A 27980-nucleotide genomic window follows, 5' to 3' on the forward strand; every position below is an offset into this window, starting at 1 on the left:
TTGTATAAAAATCCTAATTAATATCCAGTGCTGGACCTCCAAAAATGCAATATAAAAACTAAACAAATGAATGTACAATATAGCAATACTATCAATGTCTAAGGATACACATGAGCACATATTAATACTAATATAGATCATTATCCTTTGGCATGGTCATAAAGATATGTTGTAGGTGCCAACGTGACAAGCCATGTACTCAAGTATTTATGTATCTGTAGTTTTATAAGATGCTTCAACAGAGATGGTGCATGTCACAGATGAATCAGGCCCATGTTGTGTAAATTTGTGGTAAATTTGTTTCCAGAGACCTTCGTATTAAACAATGGAGACCGGAGCACTGGGCACCAAGAGTAGCTTCAAGTAGATAGGTCATGATCAAGCAGATCATTACCAGACAACAGACCAGTCTTTCATTATATCCACCATTTTACTAGACATTTTGTGTGGTTATTTTGAACATTGCTGCACCATGTGAAGATAGTGTTGCTGTTTTTCTTGAAACTCATAATACATTAGTCTATATAAGTGGATACATATTTGAAAAATAAGTTATTTCTATGAGGTTTATTTCCAAAAGTGAACCAGATAATGTTGCACTGTCACAGTTAAAACAAACTATTACTCTAGGTAAAGAATAATAATAATAAGTAAATAAGTATTCGTGCTGATTTAATGTGATCTGTAGAGTATTTGCATATTTTGTTCCTGCAGTATACTGTCTTTCTCAGCAGACATTCAGCTTATCCTCCATGCCTGGATTTTTCTTCGACGTGTTGTTCATTGCAAACTCAGCATTCTTTTGCCCTACATAAATAAGACTAAGGGGCCGATTTATCAAAGCTTCAACTGTGAATACGCTGGAATTCTGCATCAAATTAGATGCAAAATTTATACGCAGTAGAGTAAAATTTGACACAAATCGATGCTCGCAGTATTCCAGCATTCAACTGCGATACCGCTATCTCACATGTCGTATTCGACCAAATTAAAATTTATCAAACATTCAACAGGTACGCTTGCGTCTATTGCAACGCCGCAAACCTACTGTTCAATCTGCCACCTTTCAGCTCGCGAATGCTATAGAATGCAATGGGATGTTACTGCCTTAATCAACCAGCAACCGGCGCCAACAAAGACGCATGTTCAGTGTCTAAATAATATGTTAAATAACAATATTATAATCACATGTAATTTTAATGGACAGATTAATTTCAAAAGCATTTTTAGAAATCTTTGGTTTATTCTTATTTGTTTTTCCATCATTTTAGCCTGCCATGTAAATTTATAATGACTAAACCACCTATAATGACAGGTCCCACTCTCCACTTCACACCAAATTTGCAGCAATACTTCACAACAAACTTGCAGCAATATTTCGCACCAAATTTGCATGCAATACTCAAACTCCTAAACAACACATACTAGTAAAATTTTCCACCACTTTTTATTGGGAAATGCATAATCACGTGATTAAAGGGACAGTCTAGTCAAGATTAAACGTTCATGATTCAGATATGGCATGCAATTTTAAACAACTTTCCAATTTACTTTTATCAGTAAAATTTACTATGTTCCCTTGGTGGTTTTTTGAAAAGCTAAACCTAGGTAGGCTCCAACTGATTTCTAAACCACTGAAACCGCCTCTTAGCTCAGAGCATTTTAAAAGTTTTTCACAGTTAGACAGTACTAGTTCATGTGTGTCATATAGATACCATTGTGCTTACTCCCGTGGAGTTATTTAGGAGTCTGCACTGGTTGGCTAAACTGCATGTCTGTCAAAAGCACTGAGATAAGGGGGCAGTCTGCAGAGGCTTAGATACAAGGTAATCACAGAGGTAAAACATATTGTGTTGGTTATGCAAAACTGGGGAATGGGTAATAAAGGCCTTAGGTATCTTTTTAAACAATAAAAATTCTGGTGTAGACTGTCCCTTTAATGAAATCAGCCAATCTGCATTAAATATACATTTTCTACAATCACTAGCGAATCAAATTGCTCTATACTTGTGTCATTGATCACTCATCAGAACTTGTAAGTGGCATTTGTTACATTGTGTATTATACAGTATGTATATGTGAAATTAGTATTAAAGATAAACATTGATGATGACATTAGGCCACACAGTGTAATATTTTTGACAATGGTGTTTAAAACTAGACTTCAATCAGGAAGTGATACACAGGTGCAGAAAGAAAACTGTCCCAGCTCTTAAAATATCCATTCTTTGCAAATAAATACATGATACCCTGATTACATGTTATATGCGCAATTATTCTTGCTCAGAATAATAATATATTTACACTATGTACATATAGTGGTATAAATAAACACAGAGATATGAAAGACAACATTGTTTAGAACAAAAAAACAAAACAATTTAGGGACATGTAAATATGTTTGCAAAAAATTTCTGACATAACACATATATATACAAGTATGTGCTAATATATATGTACACATTCTAGCATTAATAATCATTTTAAAAAATAAGCATATGATTTCTAGAACTACAAATACACATTAATTTATGTGAAAATATCATATATCAGATTTTTTGTATAAAAAATAAATAGAAAAATAACTTTCTTTGAGATATTGTTTGTTCAGGTATAAATCTAGCTATTTCTTGGACATTAACAGATGAAAAATAAATGATTAGCTTTAGAGAAATGTGCTTGTTCATGGACAGTAATGAAACGGTATTAATAAAGTTGGGAAAAACAGACAAAACTGTCTTCATTTGATGAACATTCAGGGTAGATCATTTGATGAATAAGGATATCCGTGACATGGAAGCCTCTTATTTATCAACAGTCCGATGCTATTCGTGTCAAACTTGACGCGAGTAAGTTTGACAGATGTGTTGATAAATAATACCATCAAATGTAGCTTTGTGTCAGCGATGTCTGGCGAGCGTATTGACCTCAGCGAATGCATCAAGATTGACGCCTTGATAAATCGGCACCTTATTATGACTGCAGATCTTTTATAAAAGAGGTTGCCCACCTTTTTCGGGGTATCCATAAAAAGCTTTAAATTAGTAAAACACTGCAAACACCAATGACAAAATGACAATTTTAAACCGTTATAAAACATTTAGGGGTATAATACAATTTCAGTGCTATTTAGTGCTTTTGCTCACATTAAAAAAAAAAAGAAACTTAACTTTTAACTTCAGGACTTCGGATATCGCAACCACGTTAACTTCTTCTCCCCATTGACTTCATTGGTGTGAATGAAAAAAACCTAACACACGCCCTAACCTGACACTGCATTAGACCAATTGTGCTGAACACAAAAGGTAGTTATGCATGTTCTTCACATTTTTTTTATTTTTAAATGTGTATATATATATATATTTATATATCTGATCCATTTAAAAAAAAAAATACATCTAAACATAAATAGCCACATGAATATATACAGGTATAGATAAATACATATATATATATATATATATATATATGTGTGTGTATATATATATATATATATATATATATATATATATATACAAAGAACATTTTCGACTATGTGAAGAACATTGGAGTAAATATACAGTTAAACCCATATTAAAATTTTTTTAAAAAATGATTCTTTTATGTTTTAAGGTATTTGAGTGGAAAGTGTTCCAAAGTGTATGTATATATGTATATATATATACACCTTTTAACACTTATAAACATAATACATTATTATATAGTGTATATTTGAGTGTAGCACTTTATTTGTATTTATGTTGTTTGGTGCACATTTACTTTACTTGAGGTCTTTCGTTGCACTAAAACAAATTAAGATTGTACAAATTTAGATTGTGCTTGGCGGTGCACGTTTACTTTCAATTTGTAATACACAAGCAAATTTGTGTGGTTGCAATATTGCAAATTCGCACCCACCTTAACGTTACCGCGCCACTTGGAATCTAGCCCTTATTGTTTTATTCTAAACTTTAAATGTACACATGGAGGCCAATTTAACAAAGGTCTTGCGGACCTGATCCGACAGTGTGGATCAGGTCCGCAAGACCTCGCTGAATGCGGAGAGCAATATGCTCTCCATATTCAGCATTGCACCAGCAGCTCACAAGAGCTGCTGGTGCAATGCTGCCCCCTGCTGACTTGCGGCCAATCGTCCGCCAGCAGGGAGGTGTTAATCAACCAGATCGTATTCGATCAGGGTTGAATTGCGGCGATTCCTGTCCACCTCATCAGAGCAGGCGGACAGGGTTATGGAGCAGCGGTCTTTAGACCGCTGCTTCATAACTGCTGTTTCTGGGGAGTCTGAAGACTCGCCAGAAACACGGCCCTTCAAGCTCCATACCGAGATTGATAAATGGGCCTCATTGTCTAAATTTAAAGGGACCTGGAAGCAAAAATGATAACTCAGATTAGTATTATATATTTCAGATAGAGCATATATCTGCCATCATTGGTATAAAAAAATGATTATTTTTATTATTTGCAGGATTGTAGAAAAGGGGTATTACAGTGAGAGGGATGCTGCTGACGCTGTTAAACAAATCCTAGAAGCTGTTGCTGTAAGTATTTCTTGTGTTTTGTATTCTTTACATTGGCCATGAAGGTTCTCTGCACCTTAATTGTAGCTTTTCTATTTTATATGTAAATCATTGTTTGAAATTGTAAAGTAGAAAGACATGTCCCCAAACTGTGCAATTAACTTCTCTCATTAGATGACACTGATTACACTTTCAAAAGCATCTTTGACTTCAAGGTTTAACAAATTGGTTTTTTTTTAAGAATACTGGCAAGTTATCCCAACTCTTTTTGTTTCTGTAGAGCAACTCTACTTAGTTTGGACTTTACAAACAGTTTGTATTTGCCATGCATCTCATTTATAGTCTAAGCACATTTCTCTGTAGCACTCTTCCTTTCCTGAATAACGCTGCATTGCTCTGTAAGATGAGCTGTGCAAATGAAATACCAGATTCATATTGCACATATTATACTAGTAGTCATGGATTATAAATGTTATGTACCATACCTCCCAACCACCCTGGTTATTGCAGGATTATAATGGGTGGGAGGTCTGCGCACTGTAATTCCTGTAGCTTTCTCTATCAGGGCAAATGTCCCAGTTTCCAATAAGAAGCCAGACTCACCACAATCTCACCAATGCACATGTACAGCCTCACCCCTCATGTTGCAGCCCCTACCACAAAGCATTATATAAGATTTAGACACTAAATTCAGAGAAATAAATTAATTGGTCAAGGAGACTTCATCATCCTCTCTACCAAAATGTAACCAACATGATTGTGACTTAATTTTATAAGGAGCAGGTTGTTGAGTGATAAAACTAACAATATTCCTATTGTATTTGTTTAACCTGTAAAATTGCTGAGGCCATGTATACCTAGACAATCTGGGAGGGATGAAGTAAGAATGTACAGTTCATGAGCAGATCTGTAACTGAGAAGTATTACTCATAGGCTTTGAACCCACAGCCTTCAACATTACAAAGCCTTCAACCTAAAGTTTGGTGCTAAGCCTTTTATTATTAATCTAAAGTACAAAAAAATATATATATTTGAGGTATTTATGGAATTTTTATTTGTATTCCAGTCTTAACCTCTGATCACAGATTTGTTCACATGCAATAATATAATAATTGTCCATAAGGCACTCAATGCAGTTCTATATACAAACCTTTGTTAAAGCGACATGAAACCCAAATTTTTTCTTTCAGGATTCAGATAGAGAATACAATTTTAAACAACTTACCAATTTACTTCTATTATTTAATGTGCTTCCTTCTCTTGTTATCCTTTGCTGAATGGTTTATCTAGGCAAGCTCAGGAGCAGCAAAGAACCTAGGTTCTAGCTGCTGATAGGTGCCTGCATATATATACCGATTGTCATTGGTTCACTCATGTTTTCAGTTAGAAACCAGTAGTGCATTGCTGTTTCTTCAACAAATGATACCAAGATAATTAAACACATTAGATAATAGAAGTAAATTAGAAAGTTGTTTAGAATTGTATTATCTATCTGAATCATGAAAGAAAAATGTTAGGGTTCATGTCCCTTTAAGTAGCTGGAATGACTAGAAATTATATAGATAAAGGGCACTGAACAGGCTCATTCCACTGTAGCACACATAGACAAATGCAGCAGGTCAATGGCAAATCAATAGATTCTTTATCAACATAACTCATTGAATCTTCATATAGTATACAGACCTCAATAGTGCATTTGTTTGTATTAAACAGATGCAATTGTTTTAGGGTAGCAGGCTATGTAATAACCTCTGTTAATATTATCTACTATGCATAATGCTCCAGCAACTCAGCACTATATAGGGGTACAGAAACATAAGTACAAATGGGGCTTGTTTTTGGATAAAAGCGCATCTACTGTTAATTGTCACTCACAGTTCTTGGAAGACATTTTTAGAAATATATTCCAACCATTTACCTTTTAACAGTATAACAATATGCATGTTAAATTAACTCTAGGTCTATAGATTTTCAGCATTAACTTAAAGGGATATGAAAATTATTTCTTTCATGATTTAGAAAGAGCATGTAATTTTAAATAACTTTCTAATTTACGTTTATTATCTAATTTGCTTCATTCTTTTGATATAATTAGCTGAAAAGCATATCTAGATAGGCTCAGTAGCTTTTGATTGGTGGCTGCACATAGATGCCTCATTTGATTGGCTCACCCATGTGCATTGCTATTTCTTCAACAAAGGATATCTAAAGAATGAAGCAAACTAGATAATAGAAGTAAATTGGGATGTTGTTTAAAATTGCATTCTCTACCTGAATCATGAAAGAAACATTTTGGGTTTAGTGTCCCTTTAAGAAAAAAATCATTAACTAATAGTTTAGTTTTCTCAAAGACTTTTACTATTATCATTGTCTGTCACGACCATGGGGTCAATTTATTAAATGTCTGGCGGACATGATTCGCTGTAGCTAATCCTGTCCGTCCGGCATCTCTGTCAGCATTTAACATTGTATAAGCATTTCTGTGAAATGCTTGTGCAATGCCACCCCCTGCACATTTGCGGCCAATTGGCTGCTAGCAGTGGGTGTCAATCATTCGGATCGGATTGGGTTGATTGCTTACGACCGCTGCTTCTTTACTTAAAGGGACATAATACTCATATGCTAAATCACTTGAAACTGATGCAGTATAACTGTAAAAAGCTGACAGGAAAATATCACCTGAGCATTTCTATATAAAAAGGAAGATATTTTACCTCACAATTCCCTCAGCTCACCAGAGTAAGTGCTGTGTAAAAAGTTATATTTCAGCTGCTGTCCAGCTGCAGGTAAAAAAAATATATGAAGAAATGAACTACAGCCAATCAGCATCAACAGTGCTGAGGTCATGAACTCTTTTACTGTGATCTCATGAGATTTCACTTAACTCTCATGAGATTTCATAGTAAACTTCCTTAAACTGAATAAAGAAATAACATGAGTGTGCACAGGTCTCACTCCCTTGCCTGTCCCAGGACAGAAATAATGATGTGCTGCTTAAAGTCCTTTACAATGGGGTTTGAATACTTAGGACATTTTGAGGTAAAATATCTTTCTTTTTTACATAGAGATGTTCAGGTGATATTTGCTAGTCAGCTTTTTACAGCTATGCTGCATCACTTTCAAGTGTTTCAACATTTGGGTATCATGTCCCTTTACGTTTCAGGCGGACCTGAAACTTCGTAGGTAGATAGCAGCATCCGCTGCTTAATAAATCTACCCTCTTATATCAATCAAATTTAGACAATTTAACATGAAATTTATTTGCAGATATATTTGAAAACAGTCTTTAATTTTTGTTTTTAACCAAGTCAAGCAAATAAGATAAATTGTATCTGTCAAATAAAATAGTTGTGTAGTTTTCACGATTTACAGATGTATTAGAGTGAAACATTTTAAAGGTGTTAATAATTACAAGAAGCACTTTAAGGCTTATAAGTAGAAACTGCGCCTATTTCTTAGCAGTTTTTGGCAGATAGAGCAGCAATATTGTGGCAATTCGTGTTTGAAAAATTAGAACAAAATATTGTAGAAAGATTGCAGAAACGTTCCACTAATGCCTTTACCATGGTACCATTTTGCTAATAATAAAATATACTGAAACATATTTATCAAACTGCATGAAATAAAATAAGTTATACTGATGAAGTATATTTAGATAGAAGTTTTTTTCACTGTGTAAAAGAATCAATAATGTATTTACATCACTGTACACGGACATGTGGAGATGTTGTCTATTTAAGAAGTAGTTTTCAGCAGAACTTTTTTTATTCACTGTGCAAAAGAATCAACAGTTTATTTATTTCACAGAACACGGATATGTGAAGATGTTTTCTAATTAAGAAGTAGTTTTTTAGTAGAAACTTTTTTCTTTTTTCTTTTTTTTGCTATTAACTGTGCAGAAAAATCAACAGTCTATTTATATCACTGTACACGGATATGTAGAGATGTTTTCTATTTAGGACGCAGTTTTTATATAAGTCATTGTATATTGATATGTGGAGATGTTGTCTACTTATGAAGTAGTTATTTATTTTTATTTTTTGCTATTCACTGTGCAAAAGAATCAACAGTTTATCTATATCTCTATACACGGATATGTGGAGATGTTTTTTTATTTAGGAAGCAGCTTTTATTTATGTCACTGTATATTGATATGTGGAGATGTTTTCTACTTAGTGTTTTTTTTTTTCTCCCACACATAAGGGAATTCAGTTTCCATACAGGCGTATTAGGTTAAGATTTGAAGAAGATTTATGGAACAAGATGTTCAGGAAGGTTTTATAGTTATATGTTTGATATGTTTGTTGTTCTGTCTGATTGTTTGTTGTTTTTTTGTTTTGTTTTTTTCTCTCTTCTCTCTCTTTGCTCTATCTTTCTTCCTCCCTTAGCCCATTAGCTCACCAACAACATGGGTATTTTTATACTAATTAAATAATGGTTAAAATTTTGTCTTGGAACGTGGGAGGAATTAACTCTCCAATGTAAAGCTATTATAAACTAAGAGAGATGGATATCATGGGTTTCCAGTAAACCCATCTTTCGGAACTGGAACACTCAAAAATTAAGGCAAAGTGGGTTGGGAAGGTTATTAGTTCATCCTATATTAAATCCTCAAGAGGGGTAGCAATTTTGTTAAACTAAAAACTGAAATATGAACTTAAACAAAAAATAATTGACAAAGAAGGACTTTTGTATTTATACACATTTATCTTGAGGGTAAGGAGTATGTAATTGGAAATATCTATGGGCCTAATAAATCAGATTGGAGGTTTTGGAAGAAGATTAATAGAATCTTAGATAAATTCATAGAGCTTAAATAATTATGGGTGACTATAAGTAACACCAAATTCTTCCCTGGATAGGAAAAAGCTTTTGGGAAATAGGTTATCTAAGGGGTGGAAGTACAATTCTAACTATGAAAAAAAGGTATTTACATCATTCTCTGCGACTTATAACCTAGTAGACGCATGGAGACTTTTAAATCCGAATAACTTGGACTATACATGCCTCTCCAAATCTCACAATACTTTGGCTAGATTAGATCTCTTTTTAATCTCAGATTCTCTGATGACTAGAGTTATAGATATTAATATTCTCGAATTTGTATTTTTGGATCATGCTCCTGTTATTCTTTCCTTAAAGGGACAGTCTACACCAAAATGTTTCTTATTTAAAAAGATAGATAATCCCTTTATTACCCATTCCCCGTTTTTGCATAACCAACACAGTTATATACATACACTTTTTACCTCTGTAATTACCTTGTATCTAAGCCTCTGCAGACAGCCTCCTTATCTTAGTGCTTTTGACAGACATGCAGTGTAGTCAATCAATGAAGACTCCTAAATAACTTCACGGGAGTGAGCACAATGTTATCTATATGACACATGTGAACTAGCACAGTCTAACTGTGAAAAACTTTAAAAATGCTCTGAGCTTGGAGGCGGTTTTCAACTGTTTAGAAATCAGTTTGAGCCTAGCTAGGTTTAGCTTTTCAAAAATACCACCAAGGGAACAAAGCAAATTTGATGATAAAAGTAAATTGGAAAGTTGTTTAAAATTGCATGCCCTATCTGAATCATGAAAGTTTAGTTTTGAGTAGACTGTCCCTTTAAGTGAACCATATAGAGCTAATTATAACGCTTTTTTCTTTCCTAGTTACTTGGTTAAGTCACTAAAATTCACAGAATTTTTAAAACTAAAGTGGAATGAGTATAGGATTAATAATATAGACCATAAGGACAACATGTCTATATATTGTGAGGCGGCTAAAGCAACCCTGAAGGCAGAAGTCACGACCTGCCTAATTAAATTAAGAAAAGAGGGGCACACTATGAATGGGAAGTTAGCAGATGCCCTCAACACAGCATTCTCTTGCTTTAGAAATATTCCATCTAAGGCAAATAGACTTAAATACTACAAAATTAAAAAAGATAGCAAGTACTTTCTTCTCAGTTTGGCAGGAAAGTTAAAAGCTCAGTGCATTTTGAGAGATTCGGAAATAAAGGAGGGAAATATTTAGCAAACCTGTTTAATAAATCAAAGAAGAGAAAGTCTAAAGGGCCTATAAATGAGGAGGGGAGAACTACCAATAAAGTAGAGGAAATTTCTATGCTCTTCCAAAAGTATTTCACAAATGTATATACTTCCCAAATTCCTAGGAGTGAGGACATTCAGGGGTTCTTGGAAAACATAAAATTACCTGAGATTTCGGTGGAAGATTTGGCAGCACTGAATGCTCCCATTTTAGAACAAGATATTATCAAAACTATGAAAAGTTTGAGGAAGGGCAAAGCCCTGGGACCAGATGGTCTATCTCTTGAATTTTATTGGCTTTTGAAGGATGAGATCAATTGTGAGCTAAAAAAACTCTATGATCAGTTTTATTCCTATAAGCAAAAGATGTCACCTCAATTTAAAGCAGCTAACATCATTTTGATACCGAAGGAAGACGAAGATAGTACACAGTTGTCTTCTTAAAGACCCATATCTCTCCTAAACCTTGATTATAAGATCCTCATGAATATTCAGGCCAATAGACTTAAATCAATCTTGCCAAAATTACTTCATATGGACCAGGCAGGTTTTGTGATGGGGAGAACCCCAGAATTAAACATTAGGAAGATTTTACAAGTTATCTGTCATTATATTGGCCCAAGGTGGGGGGAGGAGTCCTCGACACTGCCGGAGACCTTCCTGCTATCCTTGGATGGAGTTTTATGTGTGACACTCAAAGGAGGTTTGGCTTGAAGGTGAATTTTCTGGGTCTGATCTCTAATGTCTATTCAGATTCCAGTGCTTCAGTTTTGGCTCACCAGAAACACCAGTTATGAAGCAGCGGTCTAAAGACCGCTGCTCCATAACCCTGTCTGCCTGGATTAGTAAAGAAACCCCTTCAATTAGTGCAGTTAAAAACTCTTTGGCAAGACAGGTCATCCTGGAGGCCCATGATACGAAATTCTATAAAATAAATGGAATAAATAATTACATAAAAATTTGGTAGGAATTTATCTTATTTATGGGGAACGATTTTCGGATAAAAATAAATCAGATTATTCCATTAGTGGATATGGAAGAGGTGAGTTAACTGGGTAATTAGGGGAGGCCTTTTCCTTTTCTATTCTCCTCATTTCACTTTGTGTGTGTGTGTTTTGTTTTGTCTTGTGGTGATTAAATACTGTTTTGAGGCCGTTGAGTTGGTTAAAGGCTTTGGCATCTACTTATCAAAGCGTCGACTTTTTTGCATTCAACGGCACCAATACACCTAAGCTCACCTAACATCGCTGCCGCGGACCTGAATACGCTCTCCAAAGTTACCAAAAAAGCTGTCAAAAAGCCACCAACCAAGTACAGTGTGATGAGAAGCGGACTGTTGTTAACTAACAGTCATCGATCTCGCTGCTCTTCGGCTTTTTTACAGCTTTCTTGATACCCTGTCACTAAACACCCACACTATACTATACTGTTTACCCCCTATACCGCTGCTCCCGGAGCCCACCGCAACTCTAATAAATGTATTAACCCCTAAACCGCCGCTCCCGGACCCCGCCACAACTAAATAAAGTGTTTAACCCATAAACCGCCGCTCCCGGACCCCGCCGCCAGCTACATTATACTTATTAACCCCTAATCTGCCGCCCCGACACCGCCGACACCTAAATAAAACTTATTAACCCCTATCCCGCCATCTCCCAGACCCCACCGCAACTAAATAAACATATTAACCCCTAAACCGCCGCTCCCGGAGCCCACCGCCACCTACATTATATTTATTAACCCCTAATCTTCCGCCCCCTACACCGCCACCACCTACATTATATTTATTAACCTCTAATCTGCCCCCCTACACCGCCACCACTATATTAAATTTATTAACCCATAAACCTAAGTCTAACCCTAACCCTAACACCACCTAACTTAAATATAATTTAAATAAATCTAAATAAATATTACTATCATTAACCCCTTAATGACAACTGACGTACCAGGTACGTCATGCATTAACAAGCAGTTAATGACAATGGACGTACCTGGTACGTCAGTTGTCTAACAGAGTGCTGGAAGCGATCACAAATGCTTCCAGCAGCTCTGAGGGTATTGCAGTGATGCCTCGATATGGAGGCATCCTGCAATACCACTTTACAAGCCCCCGATGCAGAGAGAGCCACTCTGTGGCCCTCTCTGCACCGGTAGCGATAGTGCCGGGTGTGAGGGTGCGCGTGCGCGTGCATGATGCGCACGCGCATGCACGATGCGCGTGTGTGCACGTGAGCATGCATGTGCGTGTGCGCGCGCGTGCACGTGCGCACGTGCACCCATTAGCCACACTCACACCAATGAATGAGGGCAGAAAGGGGAAAAAAAAGGGATTTTTTTTTAAAAAAATATAAAAGGATCTAGGAGGGGGTGGGGGTGGGGGTATTGTGGGGGGCTGCTACACTACAGAAATAGTTTTTTAAGTAAAAATAAAATAAAAATACTTTTTGGGGGGGGTTTTGGGGCCAAACTGGGTACTGGCAGACAGCTGCCAGTACCCAAGATGGTGGTAATTAGGTAGGGGAGAGGGTTAGAGAGCTGGAGGGGGGATCAGGGAGGTTGGGGCTAAGGCAGGGGTCCATCACAGCTAAAATACTTTATTATTTTTATTTAAAAAAAAAAAAAAAACTCTTTTATTTAGTACTGGCAGACTTTCTGCCAGTACTTAAGATGGCGGGAACAATTGTGGGGTGGGGGAGGGAAGAGAGCTGTTTGGGAGGGATCAGGGGGTGGGATGTGTCAGGTGGGAGGCTGATCTCTAAAATTAACCCTGCAAGCTCCCTACAAGCTACCTAATTTAACCCCTTCACTGCTGGGCATAATTAACGTGTGGTGCGCAGCAGCATTTAGCGGCCTTCTAATTACCAAAAAGCAACGCCAAAGCCATATAAGTCTGCTATTTCTGAACAAAGGGGATCCCAGAGAAGCTTTTACAACAATTTCTGCCATAATTGCACAAGCTGTTTGTAAATAATTTCAGTGAGAAACCTAAAATTGTGAAAAATGTTAAGTTTTTTTTTTTATTTGCTCGCATTTGGCGGTGAAATGGTGGCATAAAATATACCAAAATGGGCCTAGATCAATACTTGGGGATGTCTACTACACTACACTAAAGCTAAAATTAACCCTACAAGCTCCCTAATTAACCCCTTCACTCCTGGGCATAAAACACGTGTGGTGCGCAGCGGCATTTAGCGGCCTTCTAATTACCAAAAAGCAACCCAAAAGCCATATAAGTCTGCTATTTCTGAAAAAAAAATCCCAGAGAAGCATTTACACCCATTTGTGCCATAATTGCAGAAGCTGTTTGTAAATAATTTCAGTGGGAAACCTAAAGTTTGTGACAAATTTTGTGAAAAAGTGAACCTTTTTTTTTTTTATCGCATTTGGCGGTGAAATGGTGGCATGAAATATACCAAAATGGGCCTAGATCAATACTTTGGGTTGTCTTCTAAAAAAAAATATATACATGTCAAGGGATATTCAGGTATTCCTGATAGATATCAGGGTTCCAATGTAACTAGCGCTAATTTTGAAAAAAAGTGGTTTGGAAATAGCGAAGTGCTACTTGTATTTATTGCCCCATAAATTGCAAAAAAAGCAAAGAACATGTAAACATTGGGTATTTCTAAACTCAGGACAAAATGTATAAACTATTTAGCATGGGTGTTTTTTGGTGATTGTAGATGTGTAACATATTTTGGGGGTCAAAGTTAGAAAAAGTGTGTTTTTTTCGATTTTTTCCTCATATTTTATTATTTTTTTTTTAGTAAATTAAAAGACATGATGAAAATAATGGTATCTCTAGAAAGTCCATTTAATGGCGAGAAAAACGTTATATAATATGTGTGGGTACAGTAAATGAGTAAGAGGGAAATTACAGCTAAACACAAACACTGCAGAAATGTAAAAATAGCCATTGTCATTAAGGGTAAGAAAATTGAAAAATGGTCCGGTCATTAAGGGGTTAAATAAATTATTCCTTTTTAAAACTAAATACTTACCTATAAAATAAACCCTAAGATAGCTACATATAACTGATAGTTACATTGTAGCTAGCTTAGGGTTTATTTTTAATTTACAGGCAACTTTGTATTTATTTTAACTAGGTACAATAGTTATTAAATAGTTATTAACTATTTATTAACTACCTAGTTAAAATAAAGACAAATTTACCTGTAAAATAAAACCTAACCTAAGTTAGAATTACACCTAACACTACACTATAATTAAATTTATTCCCTAAACTAAATACAATTAAATACAATTATTTTTTTTTTATCTAAAGTACAAAATAAAACACTAAATTACAGAAAATAATAAAATAATTACAAGTTTTTTAAACTAATTACACCTAATCTAATCCCCCTAATAAAAAAAACAAAACACCTAAAACAATAAAAAGCCCTACCCTATACTGAATTACAAATTCTCTAAAGTCAGAAAACTCCCCTCTCCACTTCCGCTCACATTTTCTTCATTTGAGATTACACTTATCCCTCACAAGTCTATTTAATTATTTCCAACTTCTTTAAACATTTCTCAAATGCTATTCCCCTTGCATCTCCATTTTTTCCCCAACTGATTGCCACTTCATTCAGATTTCATTTCCAACCCCCATTCTCTTTAAGTTGCAGCTCACCCTGCTCTGACTACTTAAATTCTAGAAATATCTTATTTTTCTTCATTTCACTTCTTTTTTTTAAACCTTTTATTTTAAATATTTCTTGCAATAGAAATCTTTAAAAAACACATGGTTATTTAATTATATGTTAACAGAGCCCTTAAAAGCTGAACTCTTTAAATATAGCATAAATAAAAAAGCAGAAAGATTGGAACATATCTATCAGTTGTCAGCCCGTTAGTGACAAAATCTTACTACTGAATAACATCATTAAATGTAAAGGCATGTATTTGTCAAGCCGTCAACTGCAAATACGCTGGAATTCCGCAGCGTATTTCTGCCGAGCCTGATTCGCCTTAGTTATCAAACCCTACAGACCGGCAAAAGTAGAATTTGGTGACGTAACATATGATCCGTCGGACTCAGTCCAACACAGATTGATGCTTACGTCACTACAGATGTTCCAAACTACTTTTGGAAGTTATCAAATATCTACCAGGTACGCTCGGCACTATTGCGGCCCAGCGTACCTGGTTTTCAATCTGCCGCCCTGGAGGCGGCGGATGCCATAGGAATCAATGGGAGTCGGAAAGCAGCGAGAGCTGCTGCCTGATATCCCATTGATTCCTAAGGGAACGTTTACACCTAACACCCTAACATGTACCCCGAGTCTAAACACCCCTAATCTGCCGCCCCGACACCGCCGCCACCTACATTATACTTATTAACACCTAATCTTCCGCCCCCTACACCGCCGCCACCTACATTATATTTATTAACCCCTAATCTGCCCGCCCTACACCGCCGCCACTATATTAAATTTATTAACCCCTAAACCTAAGTCTAACCCTAACACCCACTTTAGAGGGCGTTAGAGAATTATGCGAGAATATTAACAAAGGTTTGTTAAGGTGGGAGAGATGAAGTGCATTAATATGGAAAGAGAAGGAATTAGAGAAGAAAGTGCTCACAAGTAGCAAAATGAGGAATGAGGTGGGAAAGAAATTTTCTTTCTTATGCTGTCCATTTAAGAAACGTAGCTCTTTTTCACAAGGGTAATTTGAAGTAAGGTTTGGAGCATGCACGTGTCTACATCAATGTGTGTATCAATGCTGCGCATATAGTGATCAAAAAATGTGCACACTTCTGAACCTACCTTGGTTTATTGTCATGAAAAAGAGCTAAGGTTCAACTAGGTATGTGCAAAATAAGTTATTCGGAAATTCCTTTGTCAAACTAATTCCAAATATGGCCACTGGTAGCAGCATTCAGGTATTTTCAGCCCTGGATATATTAGTGTTAAAGTGTAACACACAAATATCTAGATTTGCACTGATCTTTGTTTGTTGGACTTTTACACTAATATATCCAGTGCCAAAAATTGCTGAATGCTGATAACTGCGGCCATATTTGAAATTTGTTTGACAAATGAATATCTGAATGATGTATTTTGCACATACAGTGAGTGCAGAATTATTAGGCAAATGAGTATTTTGACCACATCATCCTCTTTATGCATGTTGTCTTACTCCAAGCTGTATAGGCTCGAAAGCCTACTACCAATTAAGCATATTAGGTGATGTGCATCTCTGTAATGAGAAGGGGTGTGGTCTAATGACATCAACACCCTATATCAGGTGTGCATAATTATTAGGCAACTTCCTTTCCTTTGGCAAAATGGGTCAAAAGAAGGACTTGACAGGCTCAGAAAAGTCAAAAATAGTGAGATATCTTGCAGAGGGATGCAGCACTCTTAAAATTGCAAAGCTTCTGAAGCGTGATCATCGAACAATCAAGCGTTTCATTCAAAATAGTCAACAGGGTCGCAAGAAGCGTGTGGAAAAACCAAGGCGCAAAATAGCTGCCCATGAACTGAGAAAAGTCAAGTGTGCAGCTGCCAAGATGCCACTTGCCACCAGTTTGGCCATATTTCAGAGCTGCAACATCACTGGAGTGCCCAAAAGCACAAGGTGTGCAATATTCACAGACATGGCCAAGGTAAGAAAGGCTGAAAGACGACCACCACTGAACAAGACACACAAGCTGAAACGTCAAGACTGGGCCAAGAAATATCTCAAGACTGATTTTTCTAAGGTTTTATAGACTGATGAAATGAGAGTGAGTCTTGATGGGCCAGATGTATGGGCCCGTGGCTGGATTGGTAAAGGGCAGAGAGCTCCAGTCCGACTCAGACGCCAGCAAGGTGGAGGTGGAGTACTGGTTTGGGCTGGTATCATCAAAGATGAGCTTGTGGGGCCTTTTCGGGTTGAGGATGGAGTCAAGCTCAACTCCCAGTCCTACTGCCAGTTTCTGGAAGACACCTTCTTCAAGCAGTGGTACAGGAAGAAGTCTGCCTCCTTCAAGAAAAACATGATTTTCATGCAGGACAATGCTCCATCACACGCGTCCAAGTACTCCACAGCGTGGCTGGCAAGAAAGGGTATAAAAGAAGAAAATCTAATGACATGGCCTCCTTGTTCACCTGATCTGAACCCCATTGAGAACCTGTGGTCCATCATCAAATGTGAGATTTACAAGGAGGGAAAACAGTACACCTCTCTGAACAGTGTCTGGGAGGCTGTGGTTGCTGCTGCACGCAATGTTGATGGTGAACAGATCAAAACACTGACAGAATCCATGGATGGCAGGCTTTTGAGTGTCCTTGCAAAGAAAGGTGGCTATATTGGTCACTGATTTGAAAATGTATATTTGTGAATGTTGAGATGTTATATTGGTTTCACTGGTAAAAATAAATAATTGAAATGGGTATATATTTGTTTTTTGTTAAGTTGCCTAATAATTATGCACAGTAATAGTCACCTGCACACACAGATATCCCCCTAAAATAGCTATAACTAAAAACAAACTAAAAACTACTTCCAAAACTATTCAGCTTTGATATTAATGAGTTTTTTGGGTTCATTGAGAACATGGTTGTTGTTCAATAATAAAATGAATCCTCAAAAATACAACTTGCCTAATAATTCTGCACTCCCTGTATATAGTTTGAACAAAAGATACAAAAAGAAAGAGGTAAATGTGGTATATATTTTTTTTAATTGCATACTTTGTCAGAATCATGAAAGCATGTTCCTTTAAAGGGATAGTAAAGTAATAGTAAATATGTATATATATATATATAACCCAGCTTTATATGTCACTATAGACAAATAGGTAAAAGCTCATAATAAAAAGCTCTACGCATTTCGACGATATTACGTCTTTCTCAAGAGCAGTAAAATAATTATAATCTCATTATTTTACTGCTCTTGAGAAAGACGTAATATCATCGAAACGCGTAGAGCTTTTTATTATGAGCTTTTACCTATTTGTCTATAGTGACATGTTTTAAATAAATTTGTATTTTATACAAATTTTGTTTGCTGTCCTTTGGATCCTTTCTACCATATCAGCGGGAGCGCTGCACAAGGAGCCGGATTCCGATTTTATCGGAGTAAGTATACTGCACATTTTACATCAGTATCACACCGTATTTTGAGTACGTTATTCTGTATTCACAGCCACATTGGATTTGGGAAATCTCTATTCTCAACATATCACACAGATTAACTCATAAGAGGGAGCCGGACTCTGAACTTTTTCAGAGTAAGTATACTGCATCAATTATGTGGTGTTGATCTACACACATAGAAATAAAGCCATTTCATTCTCAGGCAACTCTGGAACATTTATTAAGAAAACACCTGCGCCTCTATACCACATACAACCATTATATAGTTCCGTATGCTGACTGTGTGCGACCGAGAGAGTCTAGCTCATGGGTTGTCTGGTTCACAGGAGGTGGTGAGTACCCCAGCCATTGGGGGTGTTAAAGGGTGCCAGTTAGTTTTATCTTTTTGTAATCCCAAGATTATGGAGGATTCTGATATGTGTGACACGGATGCCTCCGATACGGAGGATGTGTCTTGTGATGTATATGAAATGGCCCGGTTAATTAATGCCCATCAGTTATGTTCCGGGTGTTGTTCTAGAGTACTCTCTTCTCCTGAGTCTGGGAGCTTAGAGTGCGTTGAGCCATCCGCCTCCAATGTTTCTATGACCCGTGAGGCGCGTGCCCAAGACCCTTTCCTGGCTACGCACGCAGCTGTCCCTATCTATCTATGTATTGGATACTTATAGAGCGCAAACTAATCACCCATGAGGGTCTCAAGGTGCCTTCACTCCTTCTACGGAGAGTGGCTTGTTTCTGCCGGAGGTTACGGCACAGTTCCACATGGCCATTTCGATGGCACTGTCTCATTAATATCTCCCAAGTGAAGTATTTCTCCGATACTGTCCATGCTCCATTAACCTAGGCCCATTGAGCGTGGGAATGCCCGATTTAGTTTGGCCTTCCGGGGAAACGTTAGCCCCTGAGACTTCATGGGCCCCAATCTTGGAGCTGAGGTCTCCAGCAATTTCAGCAAGGGATGATTTTGCCTTCTGTTATAGGCTGGCTCACCTTAGGGTTCTTTTAAGACATGTTTTAGCAATGTTAGAGGATCCCAGTCCTATAGGGCAGAGGGATCCGAGGCCTTAGAAGTGGATGGCAAAATGGATATGACGTTAAGGGATGAAGCCAATCTCCTTATCGTCTTCATTTTATTTTTATATGTTTTTCGGTTCCTTTTCTGAGCTTGGGTAAATGGGACTTCTATTCGGCTGGTTCTGTTATCATTCTCATTCACCTTGGGCGTTCACCTGATGGGTGCTGCATTTCATTTTATTTTTGATCCGGATGGATGTGTTTAATTTGTTTTTTCCTTGAGCTCAGGTCTGTTAGATTTCGTTTTATAGTCTTTCTTTGGATCTGATACTTGTGACTCATGGTCACGTGGGCACTCCCTTGGGAGTTGCGCACTTGTTGAATATTAGAATTTTCGTTTCTAGTTCATTTATCGATCCTTCAGGACACATTTTCTTGGACCTTGAACAGTTCCAGCGTGCTCTTATACCAGGCTGGTACTGGTCGGGCGCTTTTTCAGCTGTTACCAGGGTTCATGTCACCTTCATGGTGTTGAGGATACCTCTAGGCCTATATCTATGGACTCCGGGCTCGGATCCTACTGATGTATGAGGCCTGTGGTTTATATGCCTTTCTCCGGATGGAGACTTGTGCTTATCACTCTGAGGGTGGTCGATTCGGGCTACTCGTCTGGGCTATGATTCTGCTTCTGCAAACGACTCTTGTTTTTTCAGGTCCCCGAGACTTAGATCCGTTATTTCCTTTAAATAGAAGTTGGTTTTCACTCAAGGTTCTTCCGGACAGTGACTCGTTAGCCTAATGGACTCTTTCTTGCAATGGCGGAGCTTCATCCTTCGCCACTTTTGGGGGGGGGATTGTCTGGTTGGGTGTGCGGGCATGGTTTTCTCTGTTCCGTGTCATGTTACTCTGAGAGGTGGTGTGCAGGAGTTCCCTGCCTTCTGTGGGAGTTGCAACTCCAACGTTTGCCTGCTCAAGGTAGTTTTTCTTGAATTTTAACTTTTTCAAGTCTCTGACTGTTGTCTATTTCAGCTAATACCTTCGGTCAGTATACGGTCTTTGCCGTTCGGCTGTGTTGCGTCCTCAATGTTAAGCTAGCCTTGGGGCTTGTCAGTAGCGGTGTCAAGGTTGGGTCAGGCAGTTGTCTCTTTTTCCTAGATATTCCGTTTGGAGTTTTGTGGGTGATGCCTTCCGTTACTTCTTTGAGATGGCGAGCAGGGCCATGGATTATCATTTCCTTCGGGTATGATGTTACCCTGCCTGGCTATCATGTGTTGCCGCTTACCTACGAGATTTCTTGCGATCCATTTCACTGGATGCTGATTCTCAGACTGTTCAGGAGTCCTTCATGACTCTTGAAATTGAGGCTATCTAGATCGCCAGATCTATGGACTCTAGAGGTGGGTTCCTCCTTGGAGGAGGCAGTTAGGGTTCTCTCCGAGATTGGATTTTTTCATTATCCATTGTCGAGAACCCTGACCTGGTCTTCGTCTCTCTGTGGATGGTTCGGTTCTCACTTGAAGTTGTGGTCGTGTGAGCCTTCCTCGTTGGGGCTGGGGCTCTGTGAGGGATGTGATGTGGCCGAGGGGTGTTTTTTCTGTTCATTCCCTTCTCTTTCAGAGTAGGGTTTGGGTTCTCCGGGTTCGGAATTACCTTAGTATTGTGGAGTCCTGGGGGTCTTTTGTCCTACCTCGCAGGGGTTTTTTCCCTTCCTCTGTTTCAGGTTCCTGGGAGGGGAGCTGTGATGCAGTGTATGGTTCCTCCGTTCCTGTAGCAGGAGACTGAGGGTTTTGCTCCCGTTGGGGCTTCTACTATGAGGCTTTTGGGGGACTTCTTTTTTTTGAGAAGTGTGCCCTTTTTTGTCCACGACTGCGTGTAGGGGGTCTTGTACCCGAGCACAATGTTTCTTTGACTCACGGTAGCATGCCATTTGTAGCAGCAGTCTAACAGCGGATTTTGTTCCTCGTTGATCCTCTCTTCTCTCCTGTAGTCTGGGACTCTTGTCTTCAGTCTTTTAACTAGTCTTTGGGCTGGGACTGTTATCCTGGAGGGAAGGTTAGGGATCGGTTACTCTATGCAGTGTTGACCGTTCTGCTGTTGGCCCTTTCCTTGAGGTAGAACTTTGGATGTCCTCCTTTCTACCGGCGTCTGGTCCCTGGAGGGGTCACTGCTTGGAGATGCTATTCGGGGGGTTGTACGCCCTTGGAGCTGGACAGATAGCTCAGCATACTATTGCACTGTGGCTACTCTGCACTGTAGCAAACTGAGGGTTGCAATTTCGATCCCCGGCGAGGTCTACTCAGCTTTCTTTCTTCAAGGTTGATAAGATGAGCTGCGCCTTGAGTCCCTTAAGGGGGATTAGCCGCGCTTTACAAGAAAATTCATGTTTTAATTGAACCATTCACAGCGATTTGCTTAGTGATGGTGTATCCAGTTACGTCTACTTGCTTTTGTCTGGATGCTAACTAGCTTGACGCACCTTTAGGAGGTTTTGAGTTAGCGATAGGGTCAGCCTTCCTTTTAGAGGCTGGTCTTTGAGAGTTTCTGTTCAGACATTTTGAGTTTCTCTGCAAGAGCTCTGTTCTAGCTGCTGGGATATTTATCCTGTTCCTGCTATCTCCGCCTATCTAGCTTCCAGATCTAGATATGTTATGGAGCATCAGGGGACTCATGAATTTCCTGGAGTACCGTATGGTATGGGATTGGGGGACATGAGGGGTTCCTCAAGTCCTTTTGAGGACATGTTCCCTGTGTATGGATCCTACTTTTTGGGTCCTTGTGTTCTAGGGAGTTTGTCTCCCTGGGCGTTGCCTTTGTAAAGACAACAATAGTTTGCTTTTAGGTGTTGAGTGGGAAAAGTTCCTTTGGATTTCCTGGTCTCAGGTTCTCTTTTGAGGGGCAGATGCATTCCTTATCTTTAGCCGGGTACCTTCTTGGGTGTCATGTCCCATGGGGCAGATGCTTCGGAGGTTGTTTGGTCCTGACGGACTCTGGGTCTGAGTGTTCTCTAGTTCGGCTTTGCCAGTGGTGTAACTGATGTGCAGTTACCTGGGCTCAGGTTTTTCTCCGCGTCATTTGTACTTATTTTTTTCTTTTTTGGGTGTTGAGTAATTCAGGCTGTGGTGCCTTTCGAAGAGGCCGCCTTTTGTACCCACCTGTTATTGCATTCAGTGTCCTCTAGCTTGGGTATTGTTTTCCCTAGAGTAATGAATGCAGCTGTAGACTCTTCCCTTTTAAGAAGAAAAACATAAATTATGCTTACCTGATAATTTAATTTTCTTCTGAAGGGAAGAGTCCACAGCTCCCATCCGTGCAATTATCTCTGAGGCGGCTATACATTTTTTGTTCTTCTGGCACCTTTTTCTCACCCTGATATTTCTCCTACTGTTCCTTGTTCCCTTAGCAGAATGACTGGGGGATGAGGGAAGTATAGGAGGTATTTAAGCCTTTGGCTGGGGTGTCTTTGCCTCCTCCTAGTGGCCAGGTTCTGAATTTCCCAAAAGTAATGAATGCAGCCGTGGACTCTTCCCTTCAGAAGAAAATGAAATTATCAGGTAAGCATAATTTATGTTTTTATCTGCTGCACATTTACTGTAGTGTATTTAATGACAAAACTGATGGTATATCCAGAGCTAATGTAGTATATATTATTTCATTTAAAAGCTTATTATATTATGTACAAAAATACCTATACATTTAAACTGAAGAACAATCTGATTTTGTCACTGTCATTTAAATATAACCATACTTTTACTGAGCTTACACGTACACATGGGTTGTAGGGTCTGTGGTCTTATTTTATGTATGATGGGGGTTAATAAAGTAGGGCTGCAAGTTCAGGATTCTGTTATGGCATATTGTTATAAATTGTTGTGTGGTTTGTGGTGGGCTCTGACATTTAATGGGGTTTGCCTTGGCTTCAAGAGGTGTTGCAGTCTCAGGGGTCTGATCTAGGTTATTGGGTTGTCAGAGGAGTTGCAGGCTTAGGGCTCAGCTGCAAGGTCTGGTGTGAGTTTTGAGAGGTTACAGTTCATGTCATCTTAGGTCATAAGTAAACATCGGGCTGATAGAAGGGTCTGATTTGAGGGATGGTTGGGTTATGGAGTTTCAGGGCTCTGTTCTGAGGTCAGATTTTAATTTTAGAAAGTTGTGAAATGAATACAAAGGTTATTGATCTGTTTTTATGACTGAATGCACTAGCTTTAGTCTATGAATAACTGAGTGTTCTTTTTTCAGTTTGAAATACATTGTGGCAACATTAACTTTTTTAAACTTACTCACAAAATTGACTTGGGAACCTGTTGGCCCGCCTTTACAGACTTCTTTGTGCAGCACCATTTGCTGCTTTCGAGTAGCCAATTGCCAGAAAGCAGGGCCTGTCAATCACCCCGAGCAAGCTTGGTCAGGGTGTATTATATCCACCACCACTAAGGTAGTGGAGAGGGTAAGAAGCAGTGGTTGCATGACGGCTGCTTCTTACATTACGGAAAGGGCTCAAAAGCAGCATCCACTGCTGTGTACATTGAGACCTAAGTGTGTGCTCTCCAAGACACCTCAAAATATTACTTTGGCAGAGCACTACCAAAAGGTTGTCTACCCCTGTACCAGATGGAGAACAAATACCATTTTTAATTAGCAAAACCTCTGCAGCTTCTACGTAACTACTTATTCTTATTTAAGTTTCAATAATAGCACGTTGTTTTTTAAAAGATGCAACATTTGTCACACATTTTGCTGTCCGACCAAAAGTAATTTATTAGCAACAAATACAGAATTGTCAATACATAGTTATAGATAGATAAAATAAAAAACCTCTAAGTTGACAAATAGAGTTAAATAATATGATGATGCTTAAAATACTCCCCTTGTGTGGGACCGCTGCTGTCTCAGTTTCTCCCAAAAACCATCAAACTTGTCTTTGCTTTTTTAAGAGGCGCTGGACCCAGGGGTAAATCAGATACTTGGAGTCTCCTTCAGGTACTATAAAAATCCCACTTCAAGTAATATATGTCACAATGGCACTAGAGGAAAATCCACAATAGTGTAGTATGCCAATAAACAAATAGCCCAAAAAATAAGGTACTCACTAGATGTGTAGATAATATGTGCCCAGTTTATTGAAGGTCAAATAAACAGCTCCTTCATGTAGAAATACTCCCTTATATTAGCCCAACGTGTTTCAACAGTCTTACGCCATCTTTCTCAAGTGCTTGAGGATTTCCAGCTTGGCACACAATATGTACAACCTCTTTTAGGTTGGGGGAAGCTCTTGTGCAAATTAAAGACAACTTTCTGCACAAAATTCTAAATATTGCTGAGCTCTGGCCCTCTAACAAACACCATTAAATCGTGGGTGAATCCTTCTAGTGTGGGGGGTTTTCTGACCTGGGCTTGGTGACCCAGTTTAAGCTTTACTTTTACAGCAAACAGAATAACCTCTGCTCCACGTAGAGGGAATGAATGAGAAAGACGGCATAAGACGGTTGAAACACGTTGGGCTGATAAAAGCGAGTATTTCTACATGAAGGAGCTGTTTATTTGACCTTCAAAAAACTGGCCGCATATTATCTACCTATCTTGTGAGTGCCTTTTTTGGGGGGCTATCAATTAATTGGCATACTACACTATTGTGGATTTTCCTATAGTGCCATTGTGACATATATTCCTTGAAGTGGGATTGGATAGTACCTGAAGGAGATTCCAAATATCCAATGTACCCCTGGGTCCAGCGCCTCTAACAAAAGCAAAAACATAGTTATATGAATTATATTGTTTATCTCAGTTTTCATTTTTGCTGTAGGTATCCTAACTTATACCTAATTAGCTGCATCGTATTTGCTTTTTGGTAATCAAGGGATTAATCACATCTACTGGTTGAGGCATCTCTTGTTGAAAAAGAATACGGAAATATCCTACACTAGTAGGAGTTAACTGCTGATTGGTGCCTGCACACATTTGTCTCTTGTGATTGGCTAACTAGATGTGTTTATCTAGCTGCCAGTAGCGCAATGTTGTTCCTTTAGCAAAAGGTAACAAGATAATGAAGCACATTTGATAATAGAAGTAAATTGAAAAGTTGTTTAAAATTCCTCAATTGGCAAAATGAGAAACTCTCAAGTAGGAAGAATGATGCCCCAAAAACTTGTTCTTTGGCATGTGGCAACCTGGAAACAGCATATTTTAATCCAATTGTTTTACTCAGAGGAGAACTTCTGTGAACTCAATCAAATTCCACCTAAAAGGGACACTCAAGCACCAAAAAAACAGGCAATTGTCTTCTGAATGAGGGACATGGCAACCACAGATGACAATTTCAGCCTTCGGAGGCCTTCTCAGTCAAGTGCAGCCTTATCCCTTTAGGCATATAGGGCAGAGAATCCAGGTTTGGTTCTGCCATCACCCTTAGGAAGACATATCCAGGGGAATAGCAATAGAACACACTATTTTGCTTTTGTTTGTTCTCTGGTTGAACACTTCTCTCTATTTGTATGTGCTGTGTTTGCTCCTACTTGGTCAGAGGGAAAATCACTTATTCAGGAGAATTTTGTAAATACATAACATACCTAATACATAACATATGAAATTAAATATATTTTACACTGGAAGGTGGCACACATATAATAAAAAGAGATAATAAAAAGATAAAATAAATGGAAATGCACCTGCAATTTATCTATTCTCAGATACACATTTAGGGCCAGATTATGAGTGGCATGCTAACAGTTACGCACAAGCGATATTGGGTTTATCGCGTCTGCGTGCATTGAATGTATCGCTCATATTACAAGTTAAAAATAAACATGATCGCTGAAGCGTAATTGAAGTTAAAGGGATACTAAACCCAAATGTTTTTTTTAATGATTCAGAAAGGTTACTAAAAATGTTTAATGTTATTGTCCATTCTTAAATGCTAGTACGATCGTACATGCATTTATAAAAAGGAAATAACTTACACCTAAATTACGAGTTTTGCGCTAAACAGGGTGCGAAACTAACGCCAAAAAAATTGCCCTGCCATTATGAGTTATTAAAATGCCTCCTTGTGCTGTGCGTTATGGTGTGTTAAGCTCCATACCGCACAAAAGCCAAGGGCTTAGTTTACTTGCTCGTGTACGGTTTCCCCTATAGACATAAATGGGGAGAAAGTAGTAGGATGAGAGCTACTGAAATCCTATTGGCTAATTTGAATTTGAAGAATCAAATCAGCCAATAGGAATGCAAGGTACACCATTTTGAAATGGCTACCTTACATACAACTTCAGTGTACGGCGGTGACCGTATGAAGAGGACGCTTCGTGCAGGATGTCATCACCGGTCCAGGATAGCTCCGCTCTGCCGGGATGAAGATAGAAGACGCCCCCACCATGGATGAAGATGTCGCCACCTTGATGAAGACTTACCGCCGCCTGCATGGAGATGGATGTCCGGACTTCAGATTAGGACTTTGGGCAAAGTGTAAAAGAGCTGAATACCCTTTTAAGGGCAGTGAAAAAGAGCTGAATGCCCATACAAATGTCCCTTTAGGGGCAATGGGTAGCTTAGTTTTTTTTAGAGTTAGGTTTTTTATTTTGGGGGGTTGATTGGGTGGTGGATTTTACTGTTGGGGGGGGACTTTTTATTTTTGGCAGGTAAAAGAGCTGTTTAACTTAGGGCAATGCCCTACAAGAGACCCGTTTAAGAGCTATTGGTAGTTTATTGTAGGTTAGGGGGTGTTTTTATTTTGGGGGGCTTTTTTATTTTTATAGGGCTATTAGATTAGGTGTAATAGAAACATAGATATTGACAGCAGATAAGAGCCATAGGCCCAGCAAGTCTGCCCGATATTACCTAACAGTATAAACTTATCTAGTTCGTAGGATAGCCTTATGCTTGTCCCAGGCATTTTTAAAGTCCCCAACAGTGTTTGTCATTACTACCTCTTGAGGAAGTTTATTCCATAAATCAATCACTCTTTCTGTAAAGAAGTGCTTCCTCAAATTACTCCTGAATCTACTACCCTTCAGCTTGAGATCATAACCCCTTGTTTTTGAATGTTCCATTTTATGTAATATGCCCACAGCCTCAGTTTTACTAAGCCCTTTAACGTACTTGAAAGTTGCTATCATATCACCTCTTTCCCTTCTCTCCTCTAAGCTATACATATTTAGGTCATTGAGCCTATCCTGGTAAGTTTTATTTTTTAGACCATGTACCATTTTGGTAGCCCTCCTTTGCACAGATTCAAGTTTGTTAATATCCTTCTGAAGGTATGGCCTCCAGAACTCCACACAATACTCAAGATGAGGCCTAACTAATGATCTATAAAGTGGCATAAGAACAT

The 27980-nt window shown here is 38.4% G+C and overlaps 1 protein-coding gene across 1 annotated transcript in view; it reads left to right on the forward strand.

The window, feature by feature from the left end:
- CAMK4 (calcium/calmodulin dependent protein kinase IV) overlaps positions 1-27980 on the forward strand; it is a 489303-nt gene that overhangs the window by 343401 nt on the left and 117922 nt on the right. Inside the window, exon 5 of the mRNA XM_053701539.1 lies at positions 4466-4538. Coding sequence (XP_053557514.1) covers positions 4466-4538 — 73 coding nt within the window. The remainder of the gene's footprint in view (positions 1-4465; positions 4539-27980) is intronic.

This window comes from Bombina bombina, chromosome 2, assembly GCF_027579735.1.
Source record: "Bombina bombina isolate aBomBom1 chromosome 2, aBomBom1.pri, whole genome shotgun sequence".
In the NCBI taxonomy this organism is placed as follows: domain Eukaryota; kingdom Metazoa; phylum Chordata; class Amphibia; order Anura; family Bombinatoridae; genus Bombina; species Bombina bombina.